The 14,980-nt window shown below is 60.5% G+C and overlaps 2 protein-coding genes across 5 annotated transcripts in view; one reads left to right on the forward strand and one right to left on the reverse strand.

Annotated features, from left to right (window-relative positions):
* Window positions 1–10,582, forward strand: part of MMEL1 (membrane metalloendopeptidase like 1) — a 33,304-nt gene extending 22,722 nt beyond the window's left edge. The window contains 16 exon segments of the mRNA XM_089917104.1: window positions 3,003–3,139; window positions 3,496–3,589; window positions 4,752–4,880; window positions 5,286–5,384; window positions 5,803–5,886; window positions 6,257–6,360; window positions 6,642–6,700; window positions 6,888–7,007; window positions 7,480–7,613; window positions 7,711–7,776; window positions 8,340–8,435; window positions 8,881–8,961; window positions 9,030–9,352; window positions 9,663–9,667; window positions 10,333–10,478; window positions 10,568–10,582. Of these exon segments, the coding sequence (XP_089773230.1) occupies window positions 3,003–3,139; window positions 3,496–3,589; window positions 4,752–4,880; window positions 5,286–5,384; window positions 5,803–5,886; window positions 6,257–6,360; window positions 6,642–6,700; window positions 6,888–7,007; window positions 7,480–7,613; window positions 7,711–7,776; window positions 8,340–8,435; window positions 8,881–8,961; window positions 9,030–9,352; window positions 9,663–9,667; window positions 10,333–10,478; window positions 10,568–10,582 (1,692 nt within the window).
* Window positions 10,530–13,712, reverse strand: PRXL2B (peroxiredoxin like 2B). 4 transcript variants are annotated; one of them, XM_022598469.3, is made up of 7 exons: window positions 13,588–13,712; window positions 13,163–13,367; window positions 12,263–12,314; window positions 11,717–11,780; window positions 11,557–11,632; window positions 11,211–11,305; window positions 10,530–10,700 (listed from the first exon to the last, which is right to left on the reverse strand). In XM_022598469.3, the coding sequence occupies exons 1-7, from the start codon at window positions 13,648–13,650 to the stop codon at window positions 10,677–10,679; spliced, it is 579 nt and encodes a 192-aa protein (XP_022454177.1). In that variant the 5' UTR covers window positions 13,651–13,712; the 3' UTR covers window positions 10,530–10,676. The 4 variants fall into 4 exon arrangements, with proteins under 4 accessions (XP_022454177.1, XP_022454176.1, XP_022454179.1 ...); XM_022598468.3 differs by having other exon boundaries at window positions 11,187–11,305; XM_022598471.3 differs by lacking the exon at window positions 11,717–11,780.
* Window positions 13,713–14,980: the final 1,268 nt, after the last annotated feature.

Genomic DNA, 14,980 nt, shown 5'->3' on the forward strand with positions numbered 1-14,980 from the left:
AGAACCCGGCTGCTGAGGACATGGGGAAGGGGCTGAGGGCCAGAAGCGGGGAGACAGGCCAGGAGGCTACAGCACAACCTAGGCGGGACCAGGTGGCGGCCTGGGACAGCGGCAGCGGAAGCGCTGAGAAGCGTGGCTCGTGGATTCATTTGGAAGGGAGAACAGCAGGACCTGCAAATGGACCAAACGTGGGAAGTGAGAGGAAGGGGGGACGCAGATGGCCAGAAGGTGCCGCGGAGACGCCCCGGAGCAGGGGTGGCCACGTGCAGGAACGCAGGGCTCGGGATGTCTGGACCATAATGCGTTCATAGAGCTTAGAATTGCCACACGTGAGCCCCTCCACACAGCCCCCTCCCTGCCCTCCTCCCCAAAGCAGCCACCACCCGGCCTCCACCACACGCATGCGCCGGGCTGCTCTCTCCTATGTTCTGTAGGTGAGACAACTTCTCACCGTCGTCACACCTCATCTCGCTGGGGCGGCGGCGGCCTCTCAGTCACCCTGATCCCTGTGCGATCGATCCTAAGAACACACAACAGCTGTGCTCCCGTTCTACTCTTGCTGGCCCTCTGGCTGTTCCAGTTCTGGACTTTTCTGAGCGATGTTGCTATGCTCATTCCCATGCACGTCTTTTGGCACACACACACGAGCATTTCTGTCAGGTGTCCATAGGGATGAAGTGGCCAGGTCTTAGGACACAGGTCATTCGAAAATCATCATACAGATGTACACTCCCCAACAGGAGCGTGTGAAACACCGCCTCCAGTGCTTGGTGGTGCTCATTCCTTCCGTCTTAGCCCATCTAGGGATGTGTTGCAGATAAACATGTTGTGGAATTTCATCTGGGTTGGATTTGACTTTCCCTGAGCACTACTTCACACTGACTGGCCAGCGGTGGCCCCCTTTTGTGAAGTGTCTGCTCAGGTCTCTTGCCCATCTGCACTACTGGGATATCTGCCTTCTTCTCACTGACTTAGTTCTCTGAATACATTGGGTGTGACCCCTTGGTCAGTGTCTGTGTAGTAAATGTCCTTTCCAGTGGGCAGCCTGCTGCTTCACTTTCATAGTGGTTCTTTTTTTTAAAGGAGGGCTTAAAATAGTCCAATTTATCCAAAGACGGATGGATCCTGTCTCTATGGCTAGCGTTCATTGTGTTCTGCTTAAGAAATCTTTGCCCGCCAAGGTTGTTTAGGTCGACAGTCTACCTTCAGTTGTTTTTTATGTACAGTGAGAAGGAATTGTTTCATCTGCTCCTTGTGGCTGTCCAGATGATCTAGCACCATTTATTGAAAAGACTCCCCCATTAGCCATTGCGCTGTGTGCCAACTTGATTAAAGACTGAGTGACTTTTTGCACGCTTGTGCCTGTGTGCATGTCTGGGTCTGTGCGTTTGTACCCGTGTGTGTATTTCTGAACTCTCCTCTGTTCCAATGGTCTCTCTGTCTATTCACGTGCCGGAACCTACCGCCTCCATTGCTATAGCTTTGTGATAAGTTTTGATGTCTACCAACTTTGTTCTTCAAAGTTGATTATTCTTGATCTTTTGCATTTTCTTACAAGACTCAGAGTCAGCTAGTCAATTACACACACACACACACACACACACACACACACACAAAATGCTGCTGAGATTTTGACCAGGATTGCTTGAAATCTAAGCATCAATTTGGGGAAGATCCACATCTTTCCAAGGTTGAGTCTTCCGATCCATGAAACTTCCATATAGTTACTTCCATATATTTATGTTTTCTTTCATTTCTCTCAATAAGTTTTATAGTTTTCTACTTCAAGGCCTTACATATCTTTCATTACATTTGTTCCTGGGTCCTTGGTTTTTTAATATGATTGTAAATGGTATCATTTTGCAATTTCTCTCATTGTTTGTTGCTAGTATATGGTAATACTTTGTATACAGCAATTTTACTCAAAGCATGTAGTACTTCTAATAGTTTATCCTTTAATATGTTATAGACACAGAATCATGTCCTTTGTAAAAAATAAGTTTTATGTCTTCCCTTTTCAATCCTTATTAATTTTTTTCTTGTCTTATTGAACTGGCTAGGACTTTCAGCATAAGGCTGAAGTCATGATATCTTGTTTCCTTCCTGATCTCAGACGAAAAGCTTTGCAACATTTTGCAAGCGTTCATTTAATTTTGTTTGCTGTAGAATTTTGTGGGGTTTTGTTTGTTGCCACTGTTGCTGTTGTACAGATCCTTTTATTAGATTACAGAACTTCTATTTCGATTTGCTGAATCTTTTTCGTGAAGTCAATTTTAATATGCCTTATCTGCATCTATTGAAATTACCATGTGATTTTCCTTCTCTATTCAGTTACCATAGTGAATTATATTGGTTTTCAAATGTTACACCACACTTGTATTCCTTGAGTAAATCTAATTTGGCTGTGTTGCATTATCCATTTTATATAGGCACGGATGAATTCCGATTGCTAATATTTTGCTTAGAATTTTTGTATCAATTATCATAAATGAGACTGGCTTATTTTCTTTTCTTTTAATGTCCTTATTTCGGTATTTAGGTTATTCTGGGCCTCATAAATCAAGTTGAAAGAGTTTTCTCTTTTTTCCTTCTCTGGAAAATTTAAGATTGGCCGTATGTCTTCCTTAAATGTCAGATAGTATTCACTGGAAAAGCCAGATGAGTCTGGAAATTTCTATGTGGAAATATTTTAAATTAAATAATCCAGTTTCTTACATACGAAACTATTTATATTTTCTATCTCTTCTTTCATTTTTTGCTGAGTTGTGTTTTTCCAGGAATTCTTCCATTACACTTGGATTTTCCAATATATTGCCATAATCTCTTTTCACTGTTTGTAGGCTCTGTAGTAATGTCACCCACCTTTTTCCTGATTCTGATTACCTGCACCTTCTCTCTTATTTTTTGAATATTCTTTAGAGGGGGCTGGGTTTCTTGGATGCCCAAGAACTGTGTCTACCTCTCCATCTCTCCCTCTTTCTCCTCACTCCCTCCTTCTCCAGGGATTTAACTGGACTCTCTTCATACAATCTGTGCTATCCTCTGTCAAAATCGAGCTGCTGCCAGATGAGGAAGTGGTGGTCTATGGCATCCCCTACCTCCAGAATCTTGAAGACATCATCGATGTCTACTCATCCAGGTGAGGCTCAAGGAAGGTCCCAAGAGGTGTCAGCATCCTTCCCCTGCTCTCTCCTCATCCCCAACAGTTCCTCCTCTCAGGAGAGGACCCCATAAAGCATTACTCTGAGGCACGAGGGACATGACGGGGTCAAATGTTTGTGGCCAGTGGAACCTTACGTTAGAGATGCGAACCCCTCCTTGAGTCATCCAGGGGCAAGCAGGATGTATCTGTGGGTCGTCTTGGAGATTTTCTCCACCACCCTGAAGTCTCTGTTTGGTGTGGAGCCTGCTGTCCAAGGGCCCATAAACCACACCCTCTCCCTGGGCAAACAGTGCGCACCTGTTCTATCCGCTGCCCTCTGCCTCCTGCCCCAGGACCATGCAGAACTACCTGGTCTGGCGCCTGGTGCTGGACCGCATCAGCAGCCTGAGCCAGAGATTCAAGGATGCACGCGCAAACTACCGCAAGGTGAGCAATGCCCTGCCCCTGCACCAGGCCTGGACTGTTTCCTTGTTAACACTGACCACCTGCTGTGGGCCAAGCACCAAGGTCCACCCTGGAATCAGAGCTGTGATCCAGGCTCATGAGACACGCCCTCTCGGGGCAGCCTAACAATAAGCCATCGACAAAGCACAATCTGCTCTTTCAAGACCAGCAAGTAGATGTGAGGGGAGGGGGTGAGGGCAGGGAGAGCCTCTCTGTGAAAGTGACCGTGGAGACCTCAAGGCACGAACGACCCAGGCCAGATTCCCAGCAGAAACAGCTAGTGCAGAGGTCCTGGGGCAGGGACCCCGGGGTCACATGGGGGAAGGAGGGAGATGAGGTCAGGGAGGAGGGGGAGGCAACCATGGGCCAGAGCAGCATGCGGATTCCACGTGCACTGAGAGCCACTGGGGTGTTAAGAGCGGGAACCACACCCGATGTCGCGCCTGGTGTGGTCATTCTGGCCGCTGCAGGGTCACAGGCCGAGTGGACGCAGGGGTCCGGCCCCGATCGGGGAGATGGAGGCAGAAGCCGTTGTGGCAATCAGGCCTCCTGCTCTGCCGTCTTGGGCTGAGGACGCTATGAGCCAAGCATGGAGAAGGGAGCTGAATCCCAGAGCTCAGAGGACAGAGAATGAGTCACACTGACTTGCTAAGAGGCAGGACACCCCACAGCCCCGGAACGTGTGGCCAGATGCTGGGCAGAGCTCCGAGGGGGCCAAGATTGGGGGCCAGAAATCTGACAGGGGGCACATTTCCATCCTGTGCCCTGTGTACCCAGGGACAGATGGGCAGACATTCTCATCGTCATTTTGGAGACAGGAAAACCAGGGCCCAGACAGCTGGTGGCTCACGGCTGAGCTAGACAAGGCCCCCAAGGTCAACGCCAGCCTGTGCTTTGGGGTAGGGCTGGAGTCCTTGAGAGCAGAGTCGGCCAGACAGCCAGGCCAGGGTGGCAGGGACAGGGGCCAAGGAGGAACTTGGGGCTGGGCAGGGCACCCAAACTGCACACCCGGTCCTCCCACACCAGGGGCGGTGTTCAAAGGGGGTGTCTGAGTTCACCAGTGTCCCCCACTGGCCCCTGGGCATGCTGGGGCCGAGGCCAGGGAAGCAGACGTTGGTAAACGTGGTGAAATGAAACGTGCCAGGCGCTGTACGGCACGTCGGTACAGGAGGTGCGCTGGCGGGAGTGCGTCAGCTGCGTCAACAGTAACATGGAGAGCGCCGTAGGCTCACTCTACATCAAGGAGGCCTTCCCCAGGGACAGCAAGAACATGGTGCGTGCCCGGCGACCCCGCCCTGGGCCAGGGGACACCAGCCCGTGGCACCTCTCGCCCCAGCAGCGCCTGTGTGCTCAGCGGTACCGGGGAGCACGTGTTTGCCTGGCGCCCCGTCACACAGCGGGATGCGGGGAAGCCTTGCCCGCCCCAGGCCTCTGGCCCCCAACAGCTATTGGCCCCGACCCCCAGCCCTGAGGGCCTGCCTGGGAAGGGGACAAGTTTTACGAGGTGTGGGTCCAGGGCCTGGCAGGCCCTAGGCCCACCCAGGACAGAGTGCTGCCGTGGGGACCCTGTCCCAGGGGGGTCAGATCCCGCCCCCAACCCCCCACCGCGCTCGGAGCGGCCCCCTGCAGAGACCCCAATGCCGATCAGCCGGGCACCAGGGTCACGCGCTCCCCCCAGGTCAGAGAACTCATCGACCAGCTGCGGGCGGTGTTCGTGGAGACCCTGGACGAGCTGAGCTGGATGGACGAGTCATCCAAGAAGAAGGCCCAGGAGAAGGTGGGCAGGAGGCTGGGAGAGGGTGGCCCCGGTGCGAGGGGTACAGGGTAATCGTCGCCACCCCTTCTTCAGAGATGAGGGCAGTGAGCCTGGGGGTGGGGGGCTCAGGAAGGGGCTGCGGGCAGAGGTGAGACCCCCCCAGCAATGCGCGGGGTCGGCCACGGCCACAGGGAACAGGACCCGCTCTGGGCTGGTGTGAGAGCAGCCAAGCAGCTCTGCCCGGCCCGACCCCAGACCCCTAGCTGGCGGCCGGGTGCGAAGGTCGGTCTCTGGTCGAGCCCTTCCACGTTCTGTCCCCATTAGCCTCCCCACAGCCTGCAAGGAGGGCGAGTCCCTTAGCCCCTTACCCACACGGCGGGGGCAAAGCCAGGATGCCCACAGTGGGGTGGGCAGGGACCAGCCCCCATCTCCTCCCTAGGCCATGAGCATCCGGGAGCAGGTTGGGTATCCCGACTACATCCTGGAGGAGGGGAACAAACACCTGGACGAGGAGTATTCCAATGTGCGTGCCACCCACACAGCCCCACCTGTCCCCTGGCGCCAACCCAACCCGCCCCTGAGCCAGCCCCCAAGGACCTTGGGTCCTCAACTACCGGGGGTGGATTCCGTCCATAACTCAGCCACCTGGCCGCATGCTGGGGCTCTAGCATCACCTTCCATTACAGATGGGGAAACCATGGCTGGGAGGGACTTGGATCTTGCCCGGTAAATGCACACAGCCAGGCTTGGCCCCTAGTCCACTGCATGCAGAGCCTGTGGGCCACATTTGGGACTGCCTGGCGAGTCCTGAGGCCAGTCCCCAGCCGCCCTTGACCTCCCTTACCCCCGGGCCCCTCGAGGACCCCGCACGCATGCCCACCCGTCTCCTGTAGCTGAACTTCTCGGAGCACCTGTACTTTGAGAACGGACTACAGAATCTCAAGGCTGGCACCCAGCGGAGCCTCAAGAAGCTTCGGGAGAAGGTGGACCAAAACCTGTGAGTGGGGATGGCACAGGGGAGGGGGGCAAATGGGCCAGTGGGGGAGGGCAATGGGTCTGACTCAGAGCCCCCCTGCACCCGCCCTCTGCTTCTGGGGTCCCAGGGAGAAGCCAAGGCTTTGGACTGGCCTAGACCCTGCCCTGGCCCTTGGCCGTGCTGGCCTCGTGGCATGACCGCTGTGCATGGGTCAGGGCGGGCTCTGGGCAGCTGAGTAGGGGGCCTACTGGAGGGCAGGCCCAGGAGACCTGGGCTCTGAATGACCCACTTGTCTATCACAGCTGGATCATCGGGGCCGCTGCGGTGAATGCGTTCTACTCCCCAAACCGAAACCAGATTGGTGTGTTCACCCCGCGCCCCATAAGCCCTGCCGTCTTGCCTTCAGAGCCTACGTTTTCCGCTCTGTAAAATGCGGCAGAGGATCATAACCTTTACCTCCCTGGCCGTGAGGTTAAATGCCAGGACGCCTAGGTGCGCACAGGTGCGCTCACCCACAGCTTACTCCGCCCCCCACTGCCTCCTCGCAGTGTTTCCTGCCGGGATCCTCCAGCCTCCTTGCTTCAGCAAGGAGCAGCCACAGGCCTTGAACTTTGGGGGCATCGGGATGGTGATTGGGCACGAGATCACCCACGGCTTTGATGACAACGGTACGGGGCTGCCTGGAGGTCAGAGCTGCACCTCCAGTCACAAACACACCCCTCCCACCGCTGCACGGGGGCCCCCTGCCTGGTTCCTGCCTGGTTCCAGGGGCCTCCAGCTGCCACCCAGCGAGGCTGGCTTTCCCATTGGGCTAGACCAGCGAAACCTTCTGAGGGCAGCCCCATGTCCCCAGTGTCCAGCGCTCCCCTCCCCTGGGGTTTAGAGTGTGTGGACACCACAGCAAGGCTCCTTAGTCCGCAGTGCCTCTGGGGTCCTGTGACCCAAGACCCCAGGCCCTGACCTTGGGGATGGCATGGACACCACTGAAGCCTTCCGTCCCCCGGGTCTGAGCAGCCCCGTGACAGGGAGCCCATCCTCTGCTCACATGAGCTCTAGACACCGGGGTTCCCGGGAGGACATGGGGGAGAGGCTGGTGCTGCACAGGCCGGGCCTTGTGGGCAGCCCCCCGCCCCCGTCCAGGCCGGAACTTCGACAAGAACGGGAACATGATGGACTGGTGGAGTAACTTCTCGGCCCAGCACTTCCGCAAGCAGTCGGAGTGCATGGTCTACCAGTATGGCAACTACTCCTGGGACCTGGCCGACGACCAGAACGTGAGTGGCCACCGCCCGGACACACCGCAGCCCTGGCCTGCGGGAGGGCGGAGCTGGGGAGCCCGGGCACCCCCGCCATCCTGTCTCCCGCCTGCAGGTGAATGGCTTCAGTACCCTCGGGGAAAACATCGCAGACAATGGAGGGGTGCGGCAGACCTACAAGGTGCGTCCAAGCAAGGCCTCCGAGGAGGTGGGGCGGGGAGCGACCAGGTCCAGGCAGGGACGGCCCCTCAGCACGGCAGGGACTGACCCCTTCCCAAGCCCAGGCAGATCCCGGGACCCTTCTCCATCTGACAGGGAGGCAGCAGAGCCCTGGGGGAGCCTGCCGGCCACAGGCGAGCAGGCCCACACTTTACCCCAACCTTAGCTGAGGCCTCCGCACTCTGGGGAGACCACTGTCCACTGCCAAGTAAGGCAGTGACAGTCACTGAACGCCCGCCAGCCTCAGCGACACCCCTGCACCAGCAGCCTCGGGCACTGGCCGTCAGGCGCTCATTCATGTGGCGGGCTGCCCGGGCAGTGGGCTCCCACCGAGCCCGGGGTCGGTACTCAGATGGTCCCCGGGGTTCTCAGAGGCCCCACGCTGCAGGGGCAGGACCCCCACCGGAGGAGGCCCAGAAGTCAGACCTCCCTTCCGCCCCAATCCAAGGACCCTGGAGTCCTGGGCAGCCCGGTGCTGCCCCCAGGAGGGCAGGCCCTGGCCCAGCACCCGCTTGGTGCCTGCAGGCTTACCTAAAGTGGGTGGCGGAAGGCGGCAAGGACCAGCAGCTGCCAGGACTGCAGCTGGCCTACAAGCAGCTGTTCTTCATCGGCTACGCACAGGTGGGGGTCAGTCCCTGCCCCGCTGGCTGGAAACCGGCTCCCCCACTTGCATCCTTGGCGGGCCCCCACTGACGCATGCCTCCAGCGACACCCTGGCGGGCAAGCCAGGCAGAACCTGAACTAGTGGGCCAGGAAGGCTTCCTGGAGGGAAAGGAAGGTGGCGGCGTTGGAGCTGGGCAAGATTCAGATGTAGCTGTGGAGAAAGAGGGGCGACCCGCTGGCTTCCCTCCCCCCACCCAAGAAGGAGCAGCGGGGGTCCTGGCGGGACTCCTTTGTGCCCAGAGAGGAACCAGGCCGCACTCCCTCCGTGCCACAGCCCTAGGGGCGCCCGCCTCCCCAGGCCCACGGTGCCCCCCCAGCACGCCCTCTGGTCCTCCTTGCCCCTGCACCCCATCCCCCCGCCCCTCCTCCAAGTCCCGCAGCCACACCCCTCATGCACCCACAGGTGTGGTGCGGGTCCTACCGGCCCGAGTTCACCATCCAGTCCATCAAGACCGACGTCCACAGCCCCCTGAAGTACAGGCAAGTGGCCCCCGTGCCCCTGCGCCCCGCGCCCGGGCCGGCGCTGTCTCAGGCTCCTCCGTCCACCCGCAGGGTGCCGGGCTCGCTGCAGAACCTGGCCGCCTTCGCAGACGTGTTCCACTGTGCGCGGGGCTCCCCTATGCACCCGAAGGTGCGATGCCACGTCTGGTAGCCAAGGCCGAGCCGAGCTGCGCGGCCCACGCCCACCCGCCGACCCGAGGTGCCCCATCTGCGCGGAGACGGTGCTGCCAGCGAGGACCCGGCGTGCGCCCCGCTCCTGGCGGCCAACCCACCCGCAGCCAACCCACACATGCCGCGCCCGGCCTGGAGTGCGACCCAGCCCTGAGCCCCCTCCGCGCCCGCCTGCGAGGATCTACACCGCCCACCGCAGCCCTGTAGACACGGTTATCGGTCTTCTGCCCGCTCGCCAAAGCGCGTCCTCCTCAGATGTCCACGAGCTTCAGACTTGAGCTAAGTAAAGGCTTTAAAGCAGTCGGCTGCCTTGTCTGTGTAGCAGGGCCCAGGGCCGGCCGTCGGGGTGACATACCTGAGAAAGTGCCCCACTCTCCCGCTGCACCCGCCGCTGACTGCTGGTGGCCAGGTGAGGAAATGGCAGGGCGCTCCTGACAATTTCCCCAGGGTCTCTCTGCCGGGGGCATAGCAATGACCATGATGCCCCCAAATGCCCGCCCTCGGGGATCACAGTTCAGGTAGGGAGAGGGGATCCTGACCCAGGAAGGAGCTGAGTTCCAGGAGAGGGGCGGGGGGATCTGAGCTGCAGCCCAGAATCTGGATTTGGGGTTTTGTGTAACTGGAAGCCAGTGAGCGGTTAAACCTTGTCACCTGCCCTGAGTTTTTAAATGACCACAGAGAGGCTCTGCTGGGGGCCGGGGACGCTGGGACGCCAGCTAGAAGACCACTGTGGTTGTCCAGGCCTGGACCAGGGGCATGGAGGGTGCTGAGAAAGTCATCTGAACTCAGACAAGAGAGCTCCTGACGGGGCAGGACAGGAGTTCTGCTCTAGACCTGTTAGGTTTGAGGTGCTTGTCACCTCCCCGCCTCGTGACAGGGGCATCGGGGGAACCGGACATTCCCCCCCCCCAGGCTACCCCCCACCCCCAGCGGGGCGCACATGACAAGTCTCATGTGAGTAAAGGGCCTACTGGCAGAGCAGCCCTTTCCCTAAAAGTCCCCGACTGTCCACCAGACTCCAGCGGGTGGAATGTAAACCGTCTCCTCCCTGGAAACCCAGTTAGCTCCCACCCCTCCAGGCCAGGCTCCCGCCTGGGGAGTTTCCTATCAGACAGAGCCCATCCTACCCTCGTCTCCCACACCCTGGACCTGTTCTCAGACCCCTGACCCACATGTGCCAAAGGCCTGAGGTCTCCAGGGAGGCTGCAGGGGCACGGCCACCACCAACAACCCACCAGGGAAAGCGACTCTGCTAGCGGGGAAGGTGACGCCTCGGGAGGCATGACCGCCCCGCTGGCATGGATGAAACCAAGAGCGATCAAGGCCGGGGTGGCCAGGGCTGCCAAGGACGCAAGATTCAGAGGCAATGAAGAAACACTGTCCAGAAAGTGCAGTTTAATGCTCATCGCTGCCTGCAGACCAGGCAGAGTTGAGCCCCAGCCCAGAGATTCTGGAATTTGTTCACATCCAACTCCCAGTGTGCCCAGGGCAGGAGACGCCGCTCAGATCCTTGGAGGCCCGGGGCCTTCACCTTGAACACGCCTCATCACACTGCGGAGCCAGCAGAGGCCCCGTCAGCCTGGCCACACTCCCCGGGGCCAAGAGCAGCTGATCCCACCCTCCAGGGCTCTGTGGCCCAAGTAGAAGGAGGAGTGTGCCGGACAGTCCCCTCCATTCGGGGCACAGGAGGTCGACCACCAGCACCATGCTAACCTAACGTGGGCAACGGTCACCTGGGACAAACCCCAGCCCCCCCAGGCTGAGAGGACGGGCCCCTCCTCTGCCTTGCAGCCCCTCACCAGCCCCCTGTCCCCTGGAGAGGGCCCTGCTGTGCCTGCCCATCTGGCCACCCTGCCCCTGGCCCATCACCACAAAATGGGGTGGCAGTGACATCCTGGGGTTGCTGTGAGCCCAGAATCACCTAAAGCCAACAAGGTCCGGCTCAGCATTTGGCCACAGCAAGTGCTCAACCCAGGGGTTGGCGGGGGGGGGGGGGGGGCATTCTTGGCGCAGCGCCCGCCCCAGGCCTGGGCTCACCTTGGGCGGCTCACTGGTACAGACCTCTGCAGAGATGCCCAGGGCCTGCAAGATGCTTTCCTGGGGGGCGTAGTCACCTGGAGACTTCTGGACGAAGTGTAGCAGCACTTTGTCTCCACCTGCAGCCAGCGGGCGGGGGGGGGGGGCGGTCATCAGGGTGCCCCTGTGTGGCCACACCCCGCCCAGCTAGGATGACACTCAGAGCTGGGCCACTCCACCAAGGGGGTAACTGTGCTGAGATCAGTAAGCCGGAGGGAGGGAGGGTGAGGGCAGGGTCGAGTTCATCAAAACCTTCCCACCTGAGTATGTGGCCCTGCAACCCCGACCCCGTGACCCTGCGGTGGCCCCTGATGCCCCGCCCTTGGCCCACCTTTGGCGACCACCAGCAGCCCTCCGCTCTGCAGCAGGTCCCCGGAGAGGTTGCCCTGGATGCCGACAGCCTTGGCCTGGGGGGGAGGGGAGCAGGCCCAGGTCAGTCCTAGACAGAAGCCCCTGCACCTGAGTCCCACACGACCTTGGCCGTCACAAACCTTGGCGGCCACATCACGAACAGGCTTCCCCAGGGAGGCCGGCAGGACGCTCAAGCTGTTGTACCTGCCGAGACACGGCTGGCTTGTCCAGGCTCTGCCTCTTCACCAAAGACAGCCCCAGCGCCTGCCCCCCGTCTCTGCACAGACCCGTTCCCACAAGCAGGCCCCGCCCCACCTCGCCAGGGGCTCAGGAGGCACGGGGCAGCCAGCCTGTGGGTGTGGGGAGTGTGGACTGGGTGAGCCCGGGGGTGCCGGCTCAGCTGGCACTGCCAATCAGAGGAGGCAGCCAGCCGGTGGCAGATGCACCCGAGGTGGCTAGGGTGGCCCCTGACTGGGGCGCTAAGCCCAGGTGCCCTCTGCAGCCAGTTGTGGGGAGGCCCTGGGTGAGAAGCCTAACCTACAGCCCGTAATAGACACTCGGCACCCAAAAGAGAGCCCAGCAGGGCTGGCTGGAGCAGTGGATGCCCCCAGAGCCCGCTTGGCCAGGGAGAGGGGGAAGGGAGAAGAGGAAGAAGGGAGCGGTGAAGCCCCGAGCCCCCAGCTCACCGCTTGAAGCCCAGCTCCTTGTAAAACTGCTTGCTCTCATCCAGGTAGAGCTCTGAAAAGTAGAGGCCACAGGTGGGTGCCCCAGGCCCACCTGCCCCCCTGGCTCACCCTCCTGCATCCGGCCTTCTGTCCACCCTTGGTACCCAGCTCGCCCACCAAGGACCAGGAGGGGCAGAGCAGGGCTGACTGTCCCCATTGTTAGAGGAGAGGCAGAGGCCCAGAGGTACAGGTGGAAAGGGAGAAGCAGGACTTGTCCGGACTCTGCCACTGGGCCCAGGGCTCTGTGAGGGGAGGGGTCCAGCGGGGTGGGGTCGGGAGGCAGCAGAGCCTGGGCTCTGGTCCCAGATACTCCTTGGGGAAAGCATCTGGAGAAGCTCAGGATCTGGCTCCTGGGGAGGCGAGGAGCTGGCAGGTGACCCAGTAAAGACCTTTGCCCTGGATCGCAGGCCAGAGTCACCACTGAGCCCTCCACAGTGGGAAGAACATCATGTCTGGGGCAGGCGGGTAGAGGCCACAGCCGGAGAAGGCAGGGGAGGGGAGGGGAGGGGAGGGGAGGGGAGGGGGGAGGGGAGGGGAGGGGGAGGGGAGGGGAGGGGGAGGGGGAGGGGGGAGGGGAGGGGAGGGGGAGGGGGAGGGGAGGGGGAGGGGAGGGGAGGGGAGGGGGAGGGGAGGGGAGGGGAGGGGAGGGGAGGGGGAGGGGAGGGGAGGGGAGGGGGAGGGGAGGGGAGGGGAGGGGGAGGGGAGGGGACACAGGACCTATCAAGGCCGCTCCTGGAGAGAGAAGGGCCTAGGCTGTGCAAGAAGGAGGCAGCGAATGCCCTGAGTTTGAGGAGGGGTCTCAGGGCGGGCTAGGCATTTGAGGGGGGGCTGCAGGGGGAGGAGGGTGGGGAGTGCAGGCACCTCCCGCGAAGTAGCCACCGTCCAGGAACTCCTGCAGGCCCAGGGCCTCGGGCCCCACGCCCACCAGGCGCACGCCGTGCTGGTCCAGGAGCCCCTTCAGGCTGCTGAGGTCCCGGGCGATCCAGCGACACACCATGCAGCCAAAGCGCCGCAGGCCGGCCACCACGCACGCCTGCTCCTGCCACAGGCTCCGCAGCTCCACGGCCTGCGCCGGGGCGGGTGAGGGGCGCCGTCGGACCACCGCCCGTGCGCACGTCCTCACCCCCGGCCCCGCTCCCGCGCCCCGTGTCCCCAGCCAGCGCCGCGCACGCCCAGTCTGCACGCCCAGCCTACGCCCCCAGCTCCGCCCTGTGCCCCAGCGCCGGCCTCAGATGCCGCTGCCAGGTGCCGGGCGCACCCACCACCCTGAGCCCGTCCAGCCTCACCTCCCCGGTCACCGCGTGCTTCAGGACACACGCGCCCACGCGGGCAAGGTCCACCGTGCTCATGGCGACTGCCACCCCGGACCCCAGCAACAAGCCCGCTCTCCAGCAGTCCGCTCAGCCTTCAGTACTACGCGCGGCCCGGCTCCGCCCCGGACACGCCCCCAGACCACCGCCCCGGCCCGCCCCCTCCGCCCCGGCCCCGACCCCGGCCCCGCCTACCGCAGCTGCCCGTAAGCAAAATAGGCTCCCGGGCACTCATTTTGTATATGCATGAGCCCGTCAGCCAATGGCGCCGCTGATAGTGGGCGGAGCTTGGCGGTGCGCCTGCGCAGAGTGCAGCGCCCGGCCGGGGGCGGGGTCAGTCGTGGAGTGCGGGGTGGTAAGCGACGGAGCGGTGGGGGCCCCGGAGTTCCGGCGGGGGTCCCATCTGGTGGAGGAGTCCGAGGGCTTAGCTTTTCCCGTGGTCTTGTTTCATCTTGAAAACCCATGAGAATGCAGCGTTTTCTCAGTTACACGTTCGTGTTGGCTTTAATCATAAAATACTGTCAATTTCATGCCAGCTAATACCCGCCTTTAACCCCCAAACTTTGGGTGAAAGGGACCCGAAAGGGGTAACAGCAGTTTACTAGGTGCCTTGCCGATTTGTCTTGTTTTTTCCTCGCGACAGCCCTCTGACACCTTTCAGTATCACCCAATCTTACCGATGAGGGCCCTTGGCACAGAGGCTGAGGGGTGGAGCAAGGCGACTCGGACCGCGGGGTCCCACCTGGCCATGGCCCGCCCCCCTCCGAGGGACTGCGGTTCCTGGCACTCGGCCTCACTCCCCAGGGCCCACAGACGGCTCCAGGCCCTGGACAAGGCTGGAGAATGAAGGGGCAGCAAGCAGCCTGCCCTGGGTTTGGGGAGGGGGGAGTCCCCCTCTTGATACCACACTATATTCCACAGGGCCTCCCAAGAGAGAGGGGGAAAACTGAGACCCAAGGGGGTGCTGCTGCCTCCTTAGCCTGCCCTTGGGCCTGGGAGGATGAGGGTGCTGGGAGTGGCTGAAGGTCCAGGCTCCAAAACCAAGTTACTATGCCAAAAAGAGAAGGATTTCAGTTTCTGGTTATTGAAGGCAGAAAGGGCAGGCCATGCAGAAACTAGTAGCAGCAGGGGGCCGTTTGCCCAGCAGAGACAGAGAAACAAGGGGAAAATGCCACAGTTCCCAAACCCAGCCGTGCAGCCGCCGAGGCCAAGGTACCTCCCGGATCTCTGTGAGCATCAGGCATCCTGGTGCCATGTGTGCTGTTCCACATCCCGCCTCTCCTGTCTCCAAAGTGCGGCAACCCTTTCGAGTTGGAGGCAAAGCCTGGGACCAGCAGCACAACGTCACATGACATGTTCCTCCTGGAGC

Source organism: Delphinapterus leucas, chromosome 1 (genome assembly GCF_059928025.1).
Source record: "Delphinapterus leucas isolate spDelLeu-1000000601 "Yukka" chromosome 1, BTC_Dleu_Yukka2, whole genome shotgun sequence".
Classification (NCBI taxonomy): Eukaryota; Metazoa; Chordata; class Mammalia; order Artiodactyla; family Monodontidae; genus Delphinapterus; species Delphinapterus leucas.

Coding starts and splice junctions, on each gene's coding strand:
- PRXL2B (XM_022598468.3), bottom strand. CDS start 13,650: ATGAGCACGGTGGACCTTGCCCGCGTGGGCGCGTGTGTCCTGAAGCAC. Junction 12,315..13,162: donor CGGTGGCTACTTCGCGGGAG/GTGCCTGCACTC, acceptor TCTACTTTTCAG/AGCTCTACCTGGATGAGAGC. Junction 10,701..11,186: donor GTACCAGTGAGCCGCCCAAG/GTGAGCCCAGGC, acceptor CTGGCTCCGCAG/TGTGATGAGGCGTGTTCAAG.